General features: G+C 32.1%; 1 protein-coding gene across 2 annotated transcripts in view; it reads right to left on the minus strand.

The window, feature by feature from the left end:
• Window positions 1-25683, minus strand: part of LOC134708221 (dynein beta chain, ciliary-like) — a 63250-nt gene that overhangs the window by 15638 nt on the left and 21929 nt on the right. For both annotated transcript variants that reach the window (XR_010105818.1, XM_063568600.1), the window contains exons 15-40: window positions 25172-25341; window positions 24206-24428; window positions 23780-23983; window positions 22233-22634; window positions 21110-21355; window positions 20310-20534; window positions 19471-19689; window positions 18781-18933; window positions 17869-18102; window positions 15505-15797; window positions 15066-15222; window positions 12279-12773; window positions 11270-11464; window positions 10672-10882; window positions 10191-10467; window positions 9070-9352; window positions 8561-8734; window positions 7671-7976; window positions 7034-7201; window positions 6237-6476; window positions 5221-5382; window positions 4136-4759; window positions 3736-3897; window positions 2236-2469; window positions 1323-1583; window positions 270-416 (exon numbers count right to left, since the gene is read on the minus strand). Coding sequence is in view for 1 of the 2 variants with exons in the window: in XM_063568600.1 (XP_063424670.1) it covers window positions 270-416; window positions 1323-1583; window positions 2236-2469; window positions 3736-3897; window positions 4136-4759; window positions 5221-5382; window positions 6237-6476; window positions 7034-7201; window positions 7671-7976; window positions 8561-8734; window positions 9070-9352; window positions 10191-10467; window positions 10672-10882; window positions 11270-11464; window positions 12279-12773; window positions 15066-15222; window positions 15505-15797; window positions 17869-18102; window positions 18781-18933; window positions 19471-19689; window positions 20310-20534; window positions 21110-21355; window positions 22233-22634; window positions 23780-23983; window positions 24206-24428; window positions 25172-25341 (6465 nt within the window). In the remaining variant the exon portion in view is untranslated. The remainder of the gene's footprint in view (window positions 1-269; window positions 417-1322; window positions 1584-2235; window positions 2470-3735; window positions 3898-4135; window positions 4760-5220; window positions 5383-6236; window positions 6477-7033; window positions 7202-7670; window positions 7977-8560; window positions 8735-9069; window positions 9353-10190; window positions 10468-10671; window positions 10883-11269; window positions 11465-12278; window positions 12774-15065; window positions 15223-15504; window positions 15798-17868; window positions 18103-18780; window positions 18934-19470; window positions 19690-20309; window positions 20535-21109; window positions 21356-22232; window positions 22635-23779; window positions 23984-24205; window positions 24429-25171; window positions 25342-25683) is intronic.

A 25683-nucleotide genomic window follows, 5' to 3' on the forward strand; every position in this document is an offset into this window, starting at 1 on the left:
CTAAAGTAATAAGCATTGTGTATACATTTTATAACATTTGGTTGAGGCAATTTTGGGGACATACAAATGGAGAGGGCAGACAATGGTAACAATTAATGCTATGGCAGGGGCATAAAAAAATTACTAGAGCATGCCACAAAGAATAAAGCTATGCATATGTGCTACTATTTACTTTTGCAAATTAATCTTTTACAACATTTACCTTTAACAACAGCTTTGAAGCCAAATGAAACAAAATTCTTCAAACTGGCAGACTAAAGATAACTTACCTTGTTCATAATAGAACTTTTAGCTGCTTTCCAACTTTTGTCTTTTGGAATTTTCCCATTGGTAAATAACAAACACATGCAAGCTGATGCTACATTAATTACAGCACCAGGTGGAGATCCAAAAGACTTCAATTCTGTCAAATTGGCCTGTCAAAAAAATCATTCCTCCATAACTATCTAAATTAGATGTAAATAATGGAAGTAAAGTTAATTGTACCTTCTTTTTTGATGGAAAAATCTCTGAAAACTGCGACATAAAATTTGGAACACAATTTCAATTTTCCATATACTTTAATTAAATTGTTCACATTGTAATGTACATATGTACCAAGTTTCAAGTTAATGTGATCTGAATTTCACAATTCATGAACTTTGCAAATCTGGGTAAAATCTCCCATATGGCATAATTTTTTTTAAAGTTATCATTGTAAACTAACATGCCCCTGTGATGATGGCATAACAAGTGAAACTGAGAGTTACTGCTTACTGATGATATCCCCACCAAAATTCTTTACTGTGAACAGGAAATTTTTGAGTGATGAATCTGAAAAGCATGACACAGTGTAGCTGTCAGTGACTGAAACCAAATTTCAGAATTCAGAATGCTGTTCCTGAAAAGAATGTGATGAAAATTTTCCAATTGGACGTCATGAGTAAAATAATGTAAGCGTTCAGTTAACAGGAAGTTGCTGAGTGATAAATCTGAAAGTGCATCACAGGGTGTAGCAGATTTCTATAAACCCTCAAACCAAATTTCAGAAATCCCTGAAATGTAGTTCCTGAGAAAGATGCGACGAAAAATATTCATGGCACGGATAGACGGACAGACAGAAAAAGTAAAACAGTATAACCTAATTTTTGGGTACAACATTTCTATCATAACAGTTTCAACATGGATATTTATTATACCCCCGCTTTAAAAAATTGGGAGTATAATAAATATCCATGTTGAAATTGTTATGATAGAAATGTCAAACCACATTTTCTGTGACTACAAAGGTCAGTTTAAAACAGACTTTGTGAAACATTATACTAACAATTCATTAATTTTACCTTGTTTAAAGTATTAAGAGCCTCTACGGCAGCAGCTAGAGCAGGTTCAGCCTTGGACAGGTCAGCCAAACAATCAGTTTGTTTTTTGGACACTTCTTCATTGATTTTTGAAACCTTCTTTTCTTCGCCATCAGCAATAGCCTTTTCTGCAGACACCTTCTCCGTTTCTGCACCAACCACAGAAATCAGTTTGTTTGCATCTTCATTTTTCTGGGCAAGCTCTACTTCTTGTGAAGCCAATTTAGATTTTAAATCATCTACCTAAAGAGACATGAATATAAAAATACTGTTGAAAAAAATGTTATCCAAAGATATGCCAGGTTAAGAAACTTAATCAAAGATCTACAAAATTATTTTACTCAGAGAACAATTCTAAAATGGAATTTCCTTTTTTTTTGCCCATTACAAAGGGACCCCTTAAAAGTGTATATTTCATGTACCAAGACCATGGTGACCTTTAACAGTGTATCAGAACAGCATCTCACTGCTATGAATTCTTTACAAAGTAAAAGACATCATTTATCAGCAACAACAGTTTGTATCTAAAATACAATATTGTTTTGGAGAGTTTTATGACTAAAATATTAAATATGTGTTAAGCTGAATAGGGTACATTGAAGATAGTCAATTTCTTAGATCCTACTTCATTTTGGGCATTTCAGTCACATATTATGTTGGGAAGTTAGGGATGGTTTAGATCGGTAACGTGTCATCTGCACAACATATGAACATAGGGTTTATGTACCCTGACCATACATATCTAGCAAAATTGAAACAAGTAAAAAATATGTATTAAGTGGTCTTATTTCATTTACTAAATTCTCACATAAGAAAGACTAAGCATATGCCTTGGAATACTTTTCAACCTTCATTTTGAAACAGCCATTATCTCAGAAATCCTGTATCAACTTACTTGCTGGGCAGTACTCCTCAACTTTTCTAAACCATTTTCAAGCCTAACAATCTTGGCTTGTAATTCAAGATTTTTCTTCTTCAGTAAATTTTGGTAGAGTTTAATCTGTTCCAGGAAACTTTTTGGTGTGGTATAATTATATCTCCTTTCATTCTGTAGGTAAGTCTGACTCATCGCATTCACAGAATTATGTACAAAACCCATGAACTTAGATATTGAAGTTCTCATATCAGGCTAAAATAATAAAGAGAAATAAAATGCAATGAGCATTCAATGGAGAAACATACTTATTAAGCTGTTTACCATTTATCATATAACCATATATAATTATTAGGGCTTTTGCATTAAAACATACATGGTACCTAAGGAAGAAACTTTGGAAACAACTTTAATAATTACTTATAGAAGCAATCCTGTGTTGTCATTACCAAGTTGCATTCCCTTGGTCTGATGTAAATAAAATCATGGAACAGTATTATATAAAATTGAAAGTTTTATCTTTTTTAAATGCTTGAGTATTCAGTGTAAGAATAAAATTGGTGGCATATTTCCTCAAAAGACATTTTGTGGTTGTTACTATTTCTTGTTTAGTAACAAGTTTTAAGGATATCTTGTGCCATTTGCAATTTTCAAGATAGGCTGAGGTGGGGTTAATCTTGAGAGTGCATTTATTTCTTTGGCTACATAATTTTCGCAGCTATCTAGTGTAAACTGATTTTTTTGGCTTTGGTAACATGATTTGTATTGGCTTCCTTGTTTTTACAGTAATATTTTTCTCTTCTTTGAAAAATATTGAGCAATTTTCATAATGTTTGATGTAATTTTTGTTTAAATAAATGAGTTTTTTAAGTACTATATTATCTTTAAAATCTTTACCATTTTCCATGCATTTATTACTGCGGCTGTAACATTGAGGAGGAAAAGAACATGTCATTTTATTTGAGGAAAAGCTGCATAAATATACTGTAATCAAAAAAAATTATTTTGTTTTCTTCTACCTTTCTGTTTATCTCAATAATGACACACCAACTATCTGAGTAATCATTTTTGCCACATTAAAATCTATTATAAATTTTGACCTTTTATTATGTTTCTTTTTTATGGGAGAGAAAAAATACCAATCAATGACAAATGGGATGCAATTTTCTTTTTGTACCAGGTAGGGAAATAGTCACATGTACAATTCATTTCTATATTTTCCACCTATCAAACTACATTAAAAAAACTAGAGGCTCCTCTCACCTTGGTCTATGTGAATATTAAACATAGGAAGCAGATGGATTCATGACAAAATTGTGTTTTGTGATGGTGATGTGTTTGTACATCTTACCTTACTGAACATTCTTGCTGCTTAAAAAAAAGTTAACAACGCCAGACGCAAAGTGATGGGAAAAGCTCACTTGGGCCAGGTGAGCTAAAAAAATTTAAAAATAAATGAAAATCATATTTGTACTGAGAAAAACATAAAAAAGTCTTATCTATGAATACATATATACATACTGAAAGCAGTTCTACTTCCTGTAAGAATCTTTGAGATACAGAATTCAGAGCTTCTACTGGCCATTCATGGAACCAATCTATACATGTACAATTTGTCACGGCTGGAAACTTGCGACTTCTCACCCTCAATGTTGACCCAACAGGGGAGAAACATAAAACCACCTAAAAAAGACAGCAAAATTAACTATACAGTAATTATAAAGAAACAATGAAAAAAAAATCAAAATTCATTTAAACTTATGGATCTTTTGTAGACTAAACTTATTCAAACTCTCCAGCCATCATTATATTCCTAAATAATAATTCAATAACCAGGTAAATTTCCAATGATTTTTATTTATTTAGGTTTTTTTTTTTTTTTTTTCTTTAATCATTTCCTTGTTATCAAATTGAATAATACCTTTAGAGTTTTTCTGACTTTATCAATGAAGAATTTCCAGCAGTTTTCCTTTGAATCTTCCATTCCAGTAGCTCGTACTTCATTCCTCATCCCATTGATAATATTCTCAATCTCATCATCTGGGAGCAGATCTGGAATCTCACCAGAAGCCAGCAAGTCGTTAATTAATACTAAAAACTTCTCATCAGCAACTTGAGCATCAGTCATTAAGAACATCATACCAACATTTTTCAAGCCTGTTTTAATGTACAACTGAGCTATATCCACTTTAAGATCGGCAATACTATAACCTTTCCTAAGTGTAATCTGGAACACATCCAGACTACTTATAAAAGCTGCGAGTCTGGATAAACTTTGCTTTCCACTGCCACCAACACCTATCAACAAAGCATTACCTCGAGGAGATTCTAAAATTCTGTTGATCTTACATACATGGGACATTGCATCTTCAAACATGACCAGATTCATAATTGCATTTAGTTCATTGTAATTATCTAAAGCTTCTGTTAATAACTTATTTAACTCTGGCCATCCTTCTACGGGCATGTACTTTGGATCTCCAATTCCTGTGGCAAAATGGCAGAAAATATTGGGTTTCCTGAATAAGATCTCTTCGTTAGTGTCCTAAAAATATACAAATTATAATTTCGTTTAACTCAGAATAAGATCTCCTGGTTTGTTATACTGTATCCTAAAAAATTTAATTATAATTTCCTTTAACTCAGACTTGTAACATTTTTACAAATTGAGAATTTATCTTTAAGGTGGTACCTAACACCTTCACTAAAACTAATTTGGCTTGTTTAATTTTCTTAAAATTTTGACGAAGTATTTACTTTGACCAATTGACAAAAATATAAAAAAAAATGAAAATTTGAACCAACCGTTTAATCAGAAAAATTACACTGGGTATATAGCAGTTTGACAAACCAATCAAAAACTTCTTTTTTCCAGATAATGTTAGTGGAAACACAGGTATTAATTTCTCAGGCATAAATCTATATTTAAGCATTTGTTGATGAATGTTGATACTGTCAACAAAAGTGATACCTTAGTAATTTTACATTTTAGCAACAATACTATACCTCAAAAGATCTTTTACAGATGTCTTTAATGAGTTTGTCAAATATTTCAATATCATTTTCATCTGCAAGCTTATCACCGTAGACACGTCCTGCTTCATGCATCCACAGACGAATCAGATCAATATTTGTCTTGGCACAATCTGGCATAGCAAACAACAAACCCTGAAAAATAATAGAAGTTAAAAGTCATTATAGGATTATATTTCATTTTTTTTTAATATGGAAATTAATGATGGTAGTAGGCATAATTCATTACTTTATCTACCATCTGAATAAGAACACTGTAAGGACAAGTAGATTATACCTACATATTTAGGAGGTTCTTTTTCATAAAATCCTATCACTTTCAAGAAATTAACCAAATATGCAGTTTTTCCTTTCGTATTTCCTATTATGCATATTTGTTCCTTCAGTAATTCCAATTCCAGAGAATACCAAATAGAGTATTTTAACAGAAGTCAGAAGAAGTATATTCTGTGACATAAAAGGAAATAACACTCCTTTGAATTTGTTGAATAAAGTAGGATGCCAAATTCTGAAAACTGTACATAACCAGTCACAATAGAAATTTATATTGCTTGTATAAGAGAGTGCAATTTTCATTTAAAAAAGATAAAAATTGTAACATTTAGATATTTTAATAATGTCAATAAGAGCAGCATAGGGATGAACAGTGCAAGTCATGTTTCAGTTAATCTGGTATTAACATGCAAACATTGTGCCTGTCTTAAATACACAACACTGTATTTCAGCAGTTGACTTACGTTGCTGTCTGTCATTTCCCCCCTTCAATTATAGTTGACAAAATTCATACAGGCCTTTGATTTTATCTTTTAAAGCAGACTATACAGTTATGGGTACATCACTATGTTGAAGGCTAGAGATTGACTAATGTTTGTTTAAATCAGCTGCATTTAAACTCTGTTGGAGGGTTGACTCTTGGCAATCATTCCACATTTCCTTATTTTCTACTAAACACATTGATCTATGAACTAATTTTGTTTTTGTGTACTCACTTGAAATATATTAGAAAGGTCTCTAAGATTGAAGACATAGTGAAATTTGATGGCTGTCGGTAAGAAAGTTGTAGAAACTTTTGCATGAAGTGCCAATGCTCCATTAACCAACACAGTTGAGTATTTCTGAACAGCTGCTGGGAATCCACTGATATTCAGATGTTGAGACAGAATACTGGTGTAGATGGTTTGTAGAGCTTCAACATTTGGAAAGTTGACGGAAAATACACAAAAATGTCTCTACAATAAAAAACAAATTTTCGGGTTTTCTAATGATCTTAAATGTAATACACATGTAAAGAAAATAGTTCTGTGAATAATATCCTATTTTGAAAGGTCAATATAAGCAAAAAAAAATAGATTATTTTGAATGGTTTTTATAAGAGAAAAATAAAAAATCAACATAAAAAATGTGGTGCACACTGAATAACACGCTACACAGGTTATTTTAAAGTGTGCACCACATATTTTATGTAATTTCAAATAGACAGAAAACATATTACAGTCATTCCTTATAACTTAATTTTAAAAACATTGATGACATCACATTCACATGACAAATAATGTCTATGAGCTGATCGACAAAACACTGACAGCCAATCAGAAGAATCACATTCAAAATTAAATTATTGCTAAACAACTATAGGTGCCATAACTTTTATATTTTGTTTAGTTAATCTATCAGGATACGTTTTCAACTTTTTCAAATATGAATCAAACCAGTGAACAATAAACATACAATTCATTAAAATATCTCATCATATCTTAAAGATACATATCAATTACATATGCTATACCTGAAGCCTTGAATCTATTGTAAAGCTACCAGCTGTAGGATTCATACAAGCAACATACTGTGTGTTATGAATTTCCTTTAAAGTAAGCTTGGCTCTGTCATACCAATGACCATGGTCGATATGTTGCCTTATCAAGGTGTGAGGCTGAACAGTAAAATACACATCAACCTGAAAACAACCAAATATTATACAGTCAATTATAAATCTCATATCTAATAGGAACTTTTTATTAAAATCTCAAATATAGGTGATCGTCAAGTACAGTAGAAAAGTAAATGTAATTCAAAATTTGCCTTTATGGGTGGTTACCCTATTTAAAAAGTTTACAGTTCTGGGTACCCTGTATGTCTAAAAGGAAGTCCTAATAACAAACAAATATTTCTGTTTTCATTCTCAATTCTATGTTAACTATCTTCTTAAGGTTAATCAAATATCTTCATGGAAATGATATGTGTCAATATTTATAAAAATAACAAATACATATCATTTAACATAGATTAACCATACATAAGAGGTTCACCTGAAACTGACCGAAACACAAACTTTTAACAATTTGTCTTTGGTGCTTTTTTGTTTTTTTGTTCCAGGCAAGACGATATATCTTTTTTTTCAAATATCTGATGACAAGAAACTTTACCTCAGGCATATTCATATCATCTACAAAATAGATCAATCTCCTTGTTCCAGGTGGACCATAGTTCCTACCAGCTTTCTTCTCTAAAGGCTTTTCTAATATTCCTTGCAACATAGCTGAGGTTGTATAGAAATTGAAAGGGACATTAGCCACCATAAATTCATCTGGCAAGCTTGATAGTTTAGCCTGCATCAATACTGTCTTGCCTGTACCAGCTGTTCCAACAAGCATGACTGGCCTCTTTTTCTCAATCAACATATCTAGGAAATACTTGACTCTGGTTGTTTCTGCTGTATGGACCAAGGCAGCCTGGTCAAAGTAAAATATTGCATATTAGCTAACCCTTTTCTCCATAATGAAGCTTTTTGACTCCACCCCTTTACTTCATAATGACGCCTGTGAAGTACATCAGTTGAAACACTTTGACTACAAAATGTCTGCATCAGACTTAAAAAAATTATATTCAATATGAAAAGGATATTCATGAGAATATATGATTTGAATTACATTGATTAATATTCATTTTCACAATGCATTTATACTTTAAACCCGATGATTTTTTTTAATTAAAAAATTCCTATGCAAATCAAGAATGAAAGAAAAAAAAATCCACGGAGGAAAGGGTTAAATCGTTTTTCAATAGATCTTAAGACTCTGTTGTTGAAAAAATACTTGTTTCAAAATTTTGACAATTTAAAAGATGACTCTAATTAGTTTAAAGTATGTTTTCAGAAAAAAGTTACATCACAGAAAAAGTAGTTTTTTGTCATTTTCTCTCTTTTGTGTTAAAGTTGCAAGAATTAGCTCTGTGCATGAATTATCTTATTTCACAACAGAAAGGGTAAACAAGGCTCTTGTGTAACTTTTTTTTATAAACAGTAATCATATATTACCTGTAAAGGCAATTCTGGATCTAATTCAAACTTCACGACCTTTTTGGTCCATGGTTCAAATTTGTGTGTTTCTGCATCTATATAATAATCAAACACAGTTCCATGGCCAGGAAACTTGATGTGTTTGAACTCCGTCACCCACCATTTAGTGAATTCTATCCTATAGTCAACAAGCTGTAAAAAAGTTTATAGCTATTATCAGAAAGAATCATCATAACAACAGTACTGACCAAAAGATAGATAATAAAAATGTTATGGAAGTAATGAAAAGAAATGCATCAGTCATTTTGGCATTCTTTTTTAAAACTTTATTTACCAAAGGAAGGCACACATTTTCCGGGTAAACAATCAACAGATGGAATATTAAAAATAATCTAGACCTCACCATCTTAGGCATTTATAGCCATCATTCTTGCTTTGTTTTCATTAATAAATAAGGATATGTTATAATGTATTCCTATAAATAATAATATCCTTTTCTCTTTATTTAATTACTGTCTTTGAGTTACCTGATCCTGGAACATGACACTTCCAAATGCCCATACACAAGCAAACACGAAATACAGCTCATACAATTCTTTATGGCAGTCTGGTGGTGTGTTCTCTGGTGTCAGTAGAACTTCCAACAGGTAACAAAGCATCTGAACCTGGCTGATCTCTGGTACTGGTGTCACCTTCTTAAATCTCACACGAAGGGTATCCAGGCAAGTTGGTACATATTTGTCAAACAAGATAGTCAGGTTAGCTCTCTCTGACTGGACCTCTCTTGTATCAGTCCAGCTTTGAACATACCTAATTATTGTTTATACAAATGAGAATTGATTAAATGAACAGTATATTCAATATTATTTACTATTTACATACTAAGGGACAACATCAAAAGTTCAATGTAGGATAAAAAACTTAATTCACATAGTTTTTTCACTGACCCCCACATCCCCCTCTAAACTTAATTTGGGAAAATTGATTGACCAATAGGAATATATGTAAAAACGATTTTGGATTAACAAAACTTGCAGCAATGTTGACCCCCCACCCCCAAACAATTTGATTTAAGTTTTTTATCCTACATCGATCTTTTGATGTCGTCCCTAAAATAACAATTAATAAAATGCTTAGTTGATGATTAACCAGACATACACCTGTACTGTGACATAGATCTCAGTATTGGTATTCCTGTTGGCACTTAATGCCACTCTCAATACATTCTTATAATATAATGTTGGTTTATTATTAGCAGATACCCATGAAAACAAGATCTCAGTCTGAATAAAATGACAACAATGCAATGTTGTTGACTCATGTCAATATCTCTTGTGACCAGCAATATTTTTCAGATATTTTTCAGAGCAGCACTTTTCAATTGATTGAAAAAAAACTTTAAAGGCAGAAAATTTTTAGTCAAAATTCAAACACATTATTTTCTATCATTGACCCAGTATCAGGATGTGGCATTGCATCTGAATGATGCTATTTGATAGACTAAATATATGTTGATTACAAAATCAAGGGACAAAATAGATGACCTTATATATTGCTCTTTTATTTTGAGTTCAGGCAATCAAAACAAATAAAGGAATGTTATAACTTGCTTAAGTTTAATGGTAGTACTTCTAACTACACTACTTACGGATTCCAGCCAACATCAGCTGCATTGATAAACAAGATTCCTGCCCTTGATACAGTGGCTGGTGTTGCAGTCTTTAAGTGACTTATCTCAAATAGAAGTCTCATGCTTGGAGTCAATGTAATTCTTTCATTACTGGCTAAGGTCAATATTTTGTTGTCATCCATTACTGTATTGAGTGATTCAATCCACATTGGATCAATGTCTCCATCAAGAACAATCCACTTAGGATTGTCGGATGGCATGTTAGCAAGATCTCTCATAAGCACAGAAAATAAACCTAAAAATAAAGGATACATGACACGTTTCCCAATAAGTTACATTTTAAAAAAAAACTTAAACATGTAAAAACCAATGATACCATTTCTGTGTCTGTTACAAGGCTTTATTTGTCATTTTTATAGATCTCATTAATTTTATCCATTATAACTACACTTTTAAAGAAAGAAAAGTAAAATTTATGAAACAAACTCCAAAAACATACCATCTTTCCATTCCCTAGTAGCTGGGTTAATAATACCAAACAGTTCATCATTTGTCACAGATTTTGGGTCCAGATCTAAAGCTGTTGGTTTCTTCCCCTGATTTCTGTAAGTTTTAAACAACGATCCCCAAACTTTACTCTTTCCAACACCTGCTGCTCCTAAGTCAAACACAGAATGGCGGACCTCAAATAATTCCTGCAGTTGTACCACCTAATCAAAATAAAATATTTGCAATTATATCAATAATATCAGGTCAAATGGAAGTAGTTATGTTACATATTGTGCATGGTTTGATTAAGTTCTTATAATAACACAATATTTTATCTCATATTTCAATAAGGAGTTACTTTTTTTTTTTTTTTTTTTTTTTTGGCTTGTTGAGATTTATTTGATTTTCACATTTTATCTGAAAATTTTAAGGAATGTTTTTCTTAGTGTACATTGCGATTTTTCTTTCCTTATGGGTTGGTTGGGTTGGTTGTAAATTGTGATATTCCGTTTGTATGCAATTCTCATTTAGTTTCTGCATATATGGTATAATCAGTAAAATCATGCTACTTTGGCTAGAATCTCTGTATAAACTTAATTAATACGAACCTTGAGGATGAAGTTCTCTTCAGGCTGTAACTTCTGATCAGTAATAGCTTTACGGATTTCTTTCTCAAATTCCGGATCTCTTTTTCTTGGCACATTGAGAGCTGGAAACAAGTCTCCAATCAGACCCATGAAGATAGGTACATCATCAGTGACAATCTTTGGAATGTTGAAATCTCTAAGTGCTCTCATTAACACCTGTAAAATGGAATATAAGGTACTGTGGCAAAATAATCAAACTTTCTGTATAAATGCAAATATTTACTGTGTTGGGATTTTTATTAACATTTTAACTCCAATTTTGAATAAACTGATTTTGGAGACTTTTTCAAAGCGTATGATTTGCCAATTATAATTGTAAAAGTCCATATGAAATAAAGACCACATTCATTAAAAATGTTGTAAATATGATTGAGCCATGCAGATCTTAAAGTGGAATCACTTTCTAATTTCAGCACTAGATTAAACAAAATGCAGCATAGTTTTTCTTGATTGCCTTTTAATATTCTTATCCAATATGACATCATTCTAATTTTGATATCAATGTTGAGAGGGTATCGGCCAAGTTCCCCATATATAATATTGTAAACTCCTCTATTTAAAATCCACTACACCTAACTATGTTATATATGAACTTTTTCCAGGATGTCAATGTTTATATATCCCCATATTTAACATATAAAAGAAATGGTTTAACAACTTTGTCAAAAAGTTCAAGTTGACCGCTATTAGAGATTATGTTTTCTTCCTTTTTCGTTAGACATTGTACATTGCGTTCAAAGCCTTTTCTTCCAAATGAACATGATGATGTGTACCAGTTAAAAACTCCCAGAGAAATATACCCATAAATAATTAAAGTCTTTAACAATATTGAAATTTGAGTTATTTTATTTAAATATCAAATTCTCTTGTACTATGTAGTAAAGTCACAAAATGTAATGGACGGACATTTATGATATAGAAATCCTGCAAAGGTTGAAGACATGGACAGTTTTGAATTTCAAATAGATACCTGATCTTCTGGTCTGCCAGGATCTCCTCTTTTCAATGAACCAGCGACTACCAAGACAGATTTAATAGCCCTTAATCCCCAATCATAATGGTCTTGTTTAGACAACAGTTCTTTACATAAACTGTACAATGTGATGAACTTTCTGGCTAAAAGTCTAGCTTCCAGAAAACCTTCTGCTACCAACATGATTTCACAGATCAGTTCAAAGTCAGGAACACACATGGCACAAGGTCTGAACAAGGCTTTCAAGTTTTCTGGAAGTTCTGTTCTTCCAGCATAACCTGGGTTCATGGTTATGAACAGCCCAACAGTCCATTTAATACTAATGTTCTCTCCTTGGAAGTTAAATCTAAGTTTCTTTTCTTTGATAGCATCCTGGATACTCTTCACCTGAACAGCAATGACAGACAGGACTTCTACTGCAATACGGTTAAACTCATCAAAACATCCCCAAGCACCAGACTGGGCCAAACCTTTGTATATGTTACCAACAGACTGAAAATACATATGCAATTTTGAAAATGATGTGAAAATTTCCATTTAAAAAACCAAGGTTAAATATTCATTCAAATGATACTCCTTATATACCTCCTACAAGCAAATTACAAAGAGTTTATTTAAACAAACAAATTAGTTACGAGTAACAATAAAAAAAACTTTCTAGTAAGTTGCATTTCCCTCAAAAACTTAGGTTTGAGTGATCATCTTTGGAGCATTTAGAGGCATCGTCACTTCCTTCCCATGTAGAATATTATGCAATATTGCACAAAATATTAGGCAACTTAAATGCTAATAATTGACAATCTACCCAGGCCCCCCCTTTTTGGGAAAAGTTTTGGTTGCTTATATAGGGAATCACTGAAGCGTGACTGGAGCGGGCCCCCTCTTAGATCAGTCAGTGGGCCCCCACTTATGAAAATTCCTGGATCCGCCACTGGTCAGTGCTAGGGACAAATATTACAGATTTACAGTAGACTATTGTAAGGGATAGTTCAAATTTTGGGGTGAAAGTAAAGTTGATCCCAAATCATTAAGGGTTATTAATGAATAAATATATTTTATTGCTATCCTACATCTGTCATCAAAGATCTTGGGAATTACAACAAGAGTGCACACACTGAAATGTCTCGCCTTCTTTACTAATCCTTGATAGACCTAAATATAAAGCTTTATTACAACTGTCACATAAACTCAACATTAACCAAGAAAATGAAACATTGATCAATGAACCATGAAAATGAGGTCAAGGACAGATGAACCATGCCAGACAGACATGTACAGCTAACAATTCTTCAATACAACAAATATTGTTGACTTATTGCTTATAAATAAAGAAAAACAGACCAAAACACAAACATTGAAAACTTAGCAATGGACCGTGAAAATGAGGTCAAATAAAACCTGCGTAACCGACAAATAGATCATTAAATATTTCCATACACCAAATATAGTTGACCCAATGCATAAAGTATTAGAACAAGTGAAACTTCGAGCTACTGCTCACTGATGATACCCCCGCCGCAAGTGGATAATATAAATAGTGTAAAAATATGCAAGTGTTCGGTAAACAGGAAGTTGTCGAGTGATGAATCTGAAAATGCATCACACGGTATAGCTGACTTATATTAATCCTGAAACCAAATTTCAGAAATCCTTGTATAGTAGTTCCTGAGAAAAATGTGACAAAAATTTTCAACTTGGCTATCATGTGTAAAATCATACAAGTATTCGGTAAACAGGAAGTCGATGAATGATGAATCTGAAAACGCATCACACAGTATGGCTGACATATACAAATGTTGATACCAAATTACAGAAAGGGTGGATATGTAGTTCCTGAGAAAAATGTGACGAAAGATTCATGGGACGGACTGACTGACTGACTATAATAAAACAGTATACCCCCCTTTTTTGAAAGCGGGGGTATAAAAATAGACCAAAACTAAAAAACTGAACTTTGACCACTGAACCATGAAAATGAGGTCAAGGTCAGATGACACCTGTTAGACATGTACACCTTACAATCATTCCATACACCAATTATAGTAGATCTATTGCATATAGTATATGAAAAACAGACCAAAACACAAAAACTTAACTATAACCACTGAACCATGAAAATGAGGTCAAGGTCAGATGACATCTGCCAGTTGGACATGTACACCTTACAGTTCTTCCATACATCGATTATACTAGACCTTTTGCTTATCTGAGTATATGAGATATGGACTTGACCACGAAAACTTAACCTTGTTCACTGATCCATGAAATGAGGTCAAGTGAAAAACAGTCGGACAGGCATGAGGACCTTGCAAGGTACGCACATACAGAATATAGTTATCCTATTACTTATAATAAGAGAGAGTTTAACATTACAAAAAATCTGAACTTTTTTTTTCAAGTAGTCACTGAACCATGAAAATGAGGTCAAGGACATTGGACATGTGACTGACGGAAAGTTTGTATCATGAGGCATCTATATACAAAGTATGAAGCATCCAGGTCTTCTACCTTCTAAAATATAAAGCTTTTAAGAAGTGAGCTAACACCGCCGCCGCTGGATCACTATCCCTATGTCGAGCTTTCTGCAACAAAAGTTGCAGGCTCGACAAAAATGTGTGTTATGATTATAGGACAAAACTGCATACATAAATACTTGTTGTGCAATGAAATTTGAGAACAGTCATCATTTAAATGCTTGTTTATGTCAATTAAATATCAATTAATGTAATCTTATTCTGACAGACTGACAGATGAAAAGGGTTTATATTGTTATCTTCACATTACCTTGTAGTCCATTTGTTCTGAGCAGTTGAAGACATAAACCATTATACCAAGAGCTCTCCCTAAATCTTTTGTGGTTTCAGTTTTACCAGTACCCGCAGGACCTGCAGGGGCTCCACTCATTACCAAATGAAGGGATTGTGTTAATGTGATGTAACATCTGCAATTAAACAAAACATTTTTTGGGGGCATTTATAAATATAAAGAAAAAAAGAGTGCATATGCTGTTGTTTCTTAGAAATAATCAAGTCTTGAATCAGTTCTTTTCCATTTATCCATTTACTTTTTACTTGCACATCATACAAGTACAGCTTTTACTTGCACAACAATTGTATCACTTGTCCTGGTCAATTACACCTTTCATATGATTCCCTGTATTTTAGGTACACTTATATTACTGAAAATCAGATCAAATATGAATCATTACAAAAATGAATCTTACCTATCCGTCAATGGTGTGATCACAAGTCGTGGAGTGTTTCCTAAATATTCATGGGAGTATCTAAACTGAGCATCACAGATGTTAGCAAAGCAATCTTTTTCATTGTCATCCCAACGATGACGTAATTGTGACAGCCAGGCAAATGATTGTGAACTGTCCACCTTGTTGGCTATCATTTTTGTTATAACATCTCGAGCATGTACATCAATGGTACAGATGGTCATAATTTTCTGACGATCGCCTTGGGACAGGTTTCCAATCAACATTGTAATGAGATTGTTTAACTGCGCAATCTGCAATTGAAATACATACAATTATAGTTTTAAAACTCAACGTTTGTGTGTAAATAATTTAAAGTTCATAAATACTGGATAATACAAATTGGAAAAACAAAGTATATTATTCTAATGACTGAAGAAGTTGGTTTCAAAAAAGATCTAATTTGCAGAGTTAACAAAATCTGTCTGACAGTATGAACTGTTATGCAACAAACATTTTTTTTTCTAGGTATCAAATATGTGAAAGAAATAGTAACAAGATTGCAATTAATGATATTACAAGTCAGACAGATTGTCTTTCTAAGAGATCTGTCTCATCTGATGTTTAACACACTATCTTGGAATTTTAATATGTTTGTATTTGGCTAGAGTTTCATTTAATAAAGCTTCAATGAGAGCCAATATCCAGTCTCTGAAATTACACAAACAAAATGAAATTCTGACAAAGACATGTTAGTTTTATTGATAAATGAATAAGATACCATATGGGCATTGTCAGTTATAACTCATCTTTGAAGTTAATAAGGTATCTACAATCATCAGAATCAGTTAAACTTTTAAACCATTCATTTAATCTATAAAAGGATTAACATACATGTGATGGACTGTGAAACTCAGATCAGGAGATTTTGAAATTTTGGTCAGGAGATTAGGACTCAGATCAGGAGGTTTTTTATCGACTTAAATTTTGTCGTAATTGTAACCATATGAAGTAGAAATTGTGTTTTTTCTACAAATTGTAATATGTTTAAAGTACCCTTATTGCCTTTCTATTTGAATAAAATAAAATATTAAGAAGAATTAGTTTTGTTTTGTTTTTGATAAATGATTGTTCACTGCTTGCAAATAAATCATTATATTTACATGTATCTATCTTATCTGTATAGATTTTTATTCATGTCTCCATCTCCTTATCATTGGTAAATGTATAGACAAATAAGAAAGAAATAAGCTCTTCATGTTTGTTTGCAACATCATAAATTAATTAAAAAAATAACAAACACTAACAGTAGTACTGCATGGCTTTTACAGCAGATTTCAGTGAGTATGTAGCTAATGGCAAAATCTTTGGTTAGCTTGCTTGTTAGCTGAACCGTGAAGTCATTGTTAGGTTAGGTAAACTACCCTCCTTTAATAGTAGACTAGCCCAACAGATAAACAATCTATCTCTTTGTAGGACTAAGCTACTTTAAAAGGAGGGTAGTATACCTTACCTAACAATGACTTCACGGTTCAGCTAACAAGCAAGCTAACCAAAGATATTGCCATTAGCTACATACTCACTGAAATCTGCTGTAAGGATTATGAAAGTCTTATTTGTAGAAAACTTAAAAAGACTTTAACATTGTAAAATGTTTTGCTATTCCTAGCTTACACAATAAAATCTTATATATTCTAACATCTACAGTTCTCAAACCCAAGGTTTTATAATCCCAATTAAACTAACTAGAAATTTATTAGTCTAAATTTACATATTGTATATTCCAATCACATTTTTGATAAACAGATTTAGAATATAAACTTCAATTTAATCCTTGAAAGGAGGTCTAGATTGCTAAAATAATTTATAAGTTTATATTTTTTTATTTGTCCCAAAACATTTAAATTCATTTAATCAACATCCGTTTATGATTATTAGATTAAAATATTAATCATTAATAGTCTTTTTACAATTTACATTTTTAAAAGCAAAATAACTGAAAACAGGATAAAACAAAGGGAAGTAACAAAAATGTATTTCAATATTCCCAATACACATCGTTTTTATAACACAACGGCAGTTAGCCAGAGGTAAACATTGTTGATTACCAGTATGTTTGACACCCAAGCTGTCAAGTGAAGCCAATTAATTATACATCTTCTTTGATGTACAGGTAAAATTTAACACAGGTGTCAATTACACCCGTACAGTAGTAAAAAATGATCAAATATGGCGGCTGAAAATTTTCATTCATGAAATATTTCATACACGGGAGTTTTTTCTCCTGAACGGGAGGACGGGAGGAGACCCCTGAAAACGGGAGTTTTGTACTCCCGTCGAGAGGTTCACATGTATGGATTAACAAAACATTTAAAAGTTTTATACCTGTTTCTTGCTATAGTCTTTCAAAGCATTTTCATATCCCTCTTCCAACCTGGCAAATGATATGTTAACTTCTGTTGTCCACCAGATTTGAGTGCCACATAATGCCACTTGAGCTGGAAAGTCAAATAGCCACTGATCTCTTGGTTTTTCCTCATATGATGAAACAGATTCACACATTTCATACATAATAGTGCTACACATTGAATTCAACAATCTCATTAACCATGCTTCAACCTGAAAATTGAATTGATCTTCATTTAAACATGCTCTTGCCAAAAATAAAAACTGATATGTTGTTAACTATTATTTTTTTTCTTATTTTTTCTTATTTTTTCTATCTATCAATTTCTTAATTTTCTTTGTTTAATTGTAAAAGACAAGACTTTTCAGAAATTTCAAAGATGGAAGAAAGGTCAAGATATAATAAAAGTTAAGTCAACTAGAAAACAGGGAGGACATTGATGGACATTTTTTGTGTGAGTCAGCAAAGATATTCAAAATAGTACAAATCAAATATAAAAAAAAGCAATAAATGTTCATGGGGTACCAATTTTTCGTAAATTTTACACCAAGATATAATTCAGGATATGTTCTATGTAGATATTAAGTGTCATATTTAAGCAAACCAATTTTTCTATGTATGGCTGACAAATAAAAATGTGTCCCTGCGAATCAACTTAGAAGAAGCAAATTATACTATAGTATTAATAGTTGTTAAAATCCTAGCAAAACATGTTTCTTAAAAATGTTCTTTTCAACCAAGTTTTTACAGCTTTTTGGGAGAATATGAGTTTTTACAGTACCCTATTCATAACCGTGAAACAGCACACATATATTTATATTTAATCACATTCAAAGATCTTACTACAGACTGGTACAGTGTTAAATGGATAAACTTTTAAAGTTTCTGACCTGTCCATTTAAATCACAAGTTTTATCCAGAGTAACATATTCTCCATCTTTACTATACATCCCTACGGCCATCTTCAGAACGTTTCCTTTGTCATCTTTCTCAAATTCTAACTTTGACATGCTATCAAATAATTTAGTTAAATGACGGGAAACCTGCAATAAAAATATGTGAATGAAGACAAGATTTAAGAGACTATGTTTAAATGACTGTATTTAAAAACACAAGTATGAAGTACTACAATACATTAGTCAGTAATAATAAAAGAAAAAAAAGACTGAATAAGAAATGGCAGAACATCATTGCATTCAACATTTACTTTCGTTTTGTCTTTTTTCAACTAGACTATCTTAGTTTCTAATTATGTTCTTTATATTTTGCATTTTCTTGCAATATGTTTTGGCATAATAGATCTTTTCACTACGGTCAGTAGTAGCCTTTTAGCTGACTATGAGGTATGGGCTTTGCTCCTTTTTGAAGGCTGTATAGTGACCTATAGATGTTTATTTCTGTCATTTGGTCTCTTGTGAAGAATTGTCTCATTGGCAATCATACCACATTTTCTTTTTTACATTTTGTATATTTTGATGTTGATGTTGTAAATCATTAATAAATAGATATTGAGTGGTAAGAATTTCCAGTAATTTCAAAAGACTAATTAATGATGAAAATTTAATACACAATATACTAACCACTGGTGGATTGTTTCCATTAGAGAGAATATCTAATAGATCAGCCGATGACACGAAGTAAAATCTTGGGAATGCAAGTCTCTTAGTTTCCAAGTATTCAGCCAAGGCTTTCTCACACAGGATCAGATTTTCTTGCAAAGTCTCAAGTTTTTCATATAAATTAGGTTGGTTAGTTGCCTCTACTGTATTCTTAGTTGTTTCCATTTTTTTCACCAGTTCCTAGAAATAAAATGGACATGCCTTAAAATACAAGCTAGTACTAATCAACATCAAGTTCTGTTGATAACTCCTGAGAAACCGGGAGCATTACATTGGCGTTTTCTAAATACCGGACCAGGACGGAAAAGTAATGATAATAATCCATGTTTAACAAAATTGAAAGGCGATGATTGGTAATCCTTAACTATTTGACTTTGACCATAATAGCGTGTTTTTATTGCAAAATCAGAAAAACTACGGAAAAATCATAATGGTTGGCATCTATGAAATAAGGAGAGATGACTTTGGCAGGAGAGATATGTTCACTTTCATCATCAACGCTCCAAATTTAGATTATAATCTCTGAGGAAAGGATCTAACCATGAATGGCATTTTTTTTTGCATAAAAATAGCACAAAGGTATATCCATTCACATCAAACTTGATAAATTTCCTGAAGTCATTTCTATCTACAACTAATTCTAATTAGTGAATTTTCCAAGGTTTCCAAAATTATTACTTGTAATTTCTAAAATATTGCAAAATTGTAGACTGCACTCCACTAGGTTATTGAAAGGTTTTTACTCTTAAGTAAATATGTTCTTAATCATACACTCCTAAAAATCATTAAATCTTACACACCTTAAAATCAGTATCTATACCATCAAATCTTGCTGAATCTTCTGGAAGTTGACTTCTTATATCTTCTGAACCAATAAAAATACTTTCTAAATGAGACCATGTTCTTTGTACTTCCATCCAAACAGAAATCACTTGATCAGCTGTTGATAATTTCTTCTGCCATGTTGATACTTCTGTGAGGAAATGGGCTATATACTTTGATGACAACATATTTTGTAATTGTACCTGAAATGGCAAAGAGGCTGATTGATTGAGTGTTAAAGATTATAAGTCACTTTCAACAGTAACTTGTACATATTTTTAGCTTACTTGATAACTTGGGAGGGCTTCATATTTTTATTTTGAAAGTATAACTAATGGACATATGCAAAACTGTTTTACATGTCTGGGGTTTGTTCCATAAAACCTGGATTTACTAAAATTAGCCTGTAAAAAAGCTTTTGCCAATTCAAAATTAGAACAATTCCTATTTGCTACAACAGTTAATATTCAAATATCCTAAATCATCAAAAGTTTATAAAGATCATAAATAACTCAAATGATTTTCAAAATTGTTCCATAAGTGTTTTACTACTAAACACAGGAATAACAGAAAGACATTGTAAATGGGCTTCAGATCAAATGTAAGTCAAATGAAGTATTTAACCATGAATGAATTTAAATAGAAACTGATACAGTTTCTTCATCAAAATTGTTACAACTCTTTTTCAAATAATTATATGCATGAAAATATGATTGTTTATCAGACTTTCCAAATATCCCATTTTTATTATTTTCAAGTTGAATTAACCTATTTTTACCTGATTGTCCTCCAGTGTTTCTATGAGTTCTTCACTTGTCTTCAGCATAGTAATTCCAGTCCTTGGATGAGCATCGTGTTCAAATTCCATTGTAGTCCATGTGACATCCAATTCTTTCAACACCTTCTCCATACTCATTTCTTTAACAGCCTTATCTACAATACCTCTTACTTCATCTTCATAATTATGTAGGTTTAAAGACAGCAGATCTGCCAGAGTAGTTTTTTCATCCATAGAAAATCTCACCTAAAATAGATATTACAACTATAGAGGCTACTGTATAATATCTCCATGTTGAACAAACATTCACAATGTTCAATTAAGTGCTGTAAGGGGGGGGGGGGGTAAGAAAACTGTAAGAATATTTTGATTATGTGCAAGTTTTTCAAGAAAAAAATATGTTGCCTTCCATCCCAAAACTATATATAAAGCAGAAATGGCTCAGTCAATGTTTTAGTATGGAATGCCTAAAAAGTTACTCAGATCTAATCTACTAATTGCAGCTGTAACCTTACCCTTCATGCAGAAATTTTTTTCAAGTTTGGTGGAACTCTCAACCATAAGCAGCTTTGAATTAAGCAAATCTTTTTACAACCTATTGTGTTACTGTTCTTTTAACACACAACAGTCATAATTTTTTTGTCTTTATCAAACGCACTTAAATCATTAAAAGAGACCAACCATTGGGAATGACATCTGAATATTTTAATATTAAGGGAGTTTGAACCAGGGACCTCTAGCAACAAAGCATATTTCACAGTCTGTAATTTCTTTACAAAACTTCCTACATAAAGCTATGACTACAATTTTAAAAAATTTATGTCATAATACAACATAAATAAAAACTAAAATAAGGTATTTTGATCGAAAAAATTTATCAAGCAATGAATATGAAAATTTATAGGAGCAACTGCATTTTTTTCTTTTTACATCCAAGTCCAAGCCATCAGTTTACACTGCTACTGGTTATTGTGTTTGAGAAGCCCTTTTGTTGCTTAAAATTCTTTCATTTTTGTTATTCAACAATTAATTTGAAATATCATTAGCCATAAAACAAAAAAACAAATTATTCTAATATGTAGGTTTTTCATGTGTAAAATAGCTTATTACAAACTGTCTTAACCTTAGTAGCAGACATAAGCTGTTGCCAATGGCGTTCTCTGATGGCAGGGTTCTGCAATTCACCAACAGCTCTGAGAGAGGTCAACATATTCTTCACATTGTCTTCCACACCTGAGTAAGAGTCCCAGGCCCTCATTTCTTTGTCCAAGGTACGAATGTCTTTAGAAAATTTCTTGCAGTCGATATCCATCTGCTCAACATTGATGTCTTTCCATTGAGTAGTCTTCCAATCATCAAAGCAGCTTTTTACAATGATGATGTAATCCCAAAGAGTTTTTAACATGATCAGTTCTTTTCTACACTGTTTGAGCTGCTTAAAATCTGGTATATGGACTTCAAACAAACCTGCAGAATCTGTCAGTTGAGACATTTCTAATTCCATAGCAGCAAGAACTTCATTGTACTGTAAAAAGAACAAAGAATATTTTAATAACTGTCAATAATAAATTCTTCCTCAGCTTAAAGTAATTAAAGGGTAATTTTAATTAAAAACAAGAGGCTGTCACAACTACAGCAAACAGGATTTATTAACATTTATTTGTGTCATGGGTCCTGGCAATATCACAAGAACCATTACTGATGAATGGTGAAAGTGAAAATCGTCAATATCAAATTTGACATCCATTTTGTCATCAGTATCAAAATATTAAAATTTGAATAGCTTAGATTGAATGGTTCATGAGTAAATGCAACAACGTGAATGGAAATGCCATTTTACGATTTTTCAAGAACCATAACTCCTGAATGGTAAAAGTCAAAATCGTCATTATTGAACTTGACCTTTATTTTGTCATAAGTAACAACATATAAAAATTTCAAAAGCATTGGTTGAATGGTTCATGAGAAAATGTACGGACACGACTGGAAACACCATTTTTCAATCTTTCAAGTATCATAACTCCTGAATGGTAAAAGTCAAAATCATCATTATTGAACTTGACCTCTATTTTGTTATCAGTAACAACATATTAAAATTTGGGAAGCTTTGGTAGAACAGTTCATGCGTAAATGCAGACACGACTGGAAACTCCATTTTTCAATCTTTCAAGAACCATAACTCCTGAACGGTAAAAGTCAAAATCGCCATTATTCAATTTGACCTTCATTTAGTTGTCAGTAACAACATATTAAAATTTTAAAAGCTTTGGTTGAAAGGTTCATGAGTTAATGCACGGACAACATTTGATTGCCCCTTTTTCTTAGATGTAACTGGAACCACACATACTTTTTTATTTGGCCTTAGCAAGTCTAGAGCTGTTAATGATTTGCATGCTGAGCTGGGTGGTTGCTAGTTAACTAAAAGTTATAATTGCAACATGTAAAGTTGACTGCAGTTACAAATGTATATCTATTAACCCTTTCAACACTATTGCATTTTTTGTGTTCATTCATTAGAACAGTATATTCCTTTTCAGACTGCTGTATCTTTTTTATTATTAGAGATACAGACAAAGTTAGTGCATGAAAAATGCTCATTTAAGTGTATTAATTTTTATGTTTTTATTTTTTTAGTATCAGATTATGTTTGCTATATTTAGCCATATTAACCTCATTTAAGATAATGTACGGCTGTTCACATGCATATCTAAATGGACCTATTCCTCTGAAACTTTCTCTAAACTTGTGTTGGGTGACATCAAATGAAGCAGTATGACGCCTGATATTCGCCACTTCTGTGGCCTGCAGTGGTGCTACTTGTTGCTTGACTGTAATAGAAATTTTCTTTGTGTTGTTCCATTGTTCTGGCAGCTCCTAAAACAAAAGATGAATTAATATTATTTTCCAAAAAATTTAATCAAATACAGTACAAGTAATACAATGAAAAAGAGTACACAAGCTGACATTTCTTGCCTGCTTTACTTAACCTATTTGAATTTCATCTCATACACCCAAATTGAAAGACTATTGAAAGAATAAGCATCACCAACAAAAAAAAACACCAATGACACACAAAAATTTAAAAAATAAGCTGACCTGTAATTGAAGATGAACCTCCTCTGGCAGTTCTTGCTCAAATGTTTTTAGTAGTTCAATGGTTTGTTTAAGAGGCTCAAACATTTCATCAGTAGCCTGCTGTCTTTCCTTAACAGCATACAGATAACCCATACAATCTACCATTCCGTTGTAGTCTCCTTCTTCTATAGGAGTTAGTAGGCCGGAATCAGTGCTCTTTATAAACTTAGATAATTCCTTCAAACTGAAATGGAAAAAAAGATATAATTTTAGAAAAATATAAACATAAGATATGGTATGACTGCCTATGAAATAACTAGAAACCAAGGACAAGGATGTTAATCATACAGCCCTCAACATGAGAAAAACTCATACCATATAGTTAGCTTTCAAAATGACAAGCATGAAAATGTATATAAACAGAGAACTGAGAGTGTACAATGTAGAAGCTCAATATACAATTATGGTCATGTATTTTTCCTTCTCTCTTTTGGATGTACATTAGTTTCATAAAAACAGGCTATGTGGTAACTTTGATTGTATTACTAGACATTTGAAGATAGGAACTAAATTCAAAAGATGCCTCAACAAGAATGTGTCCACAGTACATGGATGCCCCACTCACACTATCATTTTCTATGTTTAGTGGACCGTGAAATTGGAATAAATTCTCTCATTTGGCATTAAAATTAGAATGATCTTATCAAAGGGAACATGTATACTAAGTTCAAGTTGATTCGACTTCAACTTCATCAAAAACTACCGTGACCAAAAACTTTAACTTGAAGCGGGACAGACGGACGAAGAAACGATGGAAGAACAGACGCACAGACCAGAAAACATAAAGCCCCTCTACTATCGTAGGTGAGGCATAAAAAAAATTCATTCATATTTTCTAAAGGCATGCAGAGTAATCTATTATATTCCAAAAAAAAATCTCATTTGACAACTTTGTTTAACAAAAATAACATATAACATATGAAATACCTGTTTGTTACATGATCTATCAGATGTTGTTTAAACATGTAACTCCATCTTTTTATTGTGTTGAGCAAAGCTTGTTTGAATGGTTTGGAGTTAACTCTAAACCACGAATCAAATAACTCAGTTGATTCAATCTCTTGAGCGTCTTGGTAAATGTTCTCAAAATTGTCAATCTGGAAAAAATAAGTGAACCCATAAGAATTACAAGTTGGACCCAGCTTCAAGTTATACTAACATTAAATGTATTCATTAAACATGAAGTGGATTGGCAATGGATGTCAAAATGCATCATATGGTATTAAACATGCTCATTCTAAGCTTTATACCAAATTTGAGGAAGCGTCAAATTCAAGTGGTAGTTCATGAGAAAAATTTTGTAAAATTTTTATACACAGTGCTTATGTGTAAGAACTAACAAATTTTCCTTGAACATGGATGTTTAAACAAAGTAAATCATGAGTCAGAATTATGAACGAACTGCAAAAAGGTGTAGAAGTACAATAATAAATAAATCA

This window comes from Mytilus trossulus, chromosome 2 (genome assembly GCF_036588685.1).
Source record: "Mytilus trossulus isolate FHL-02 chromosome 2, PNRI_Mtr1.1.1.hap1, whole genome shotgun sequence".
Classification (NCBI taxonomy): domain Eukaryota; kingdom Metazoa; phylum Mollusca; class Bivalvia; order Mytilida; family Mytilidae; genus Mytilus; species Mytilus trossulus.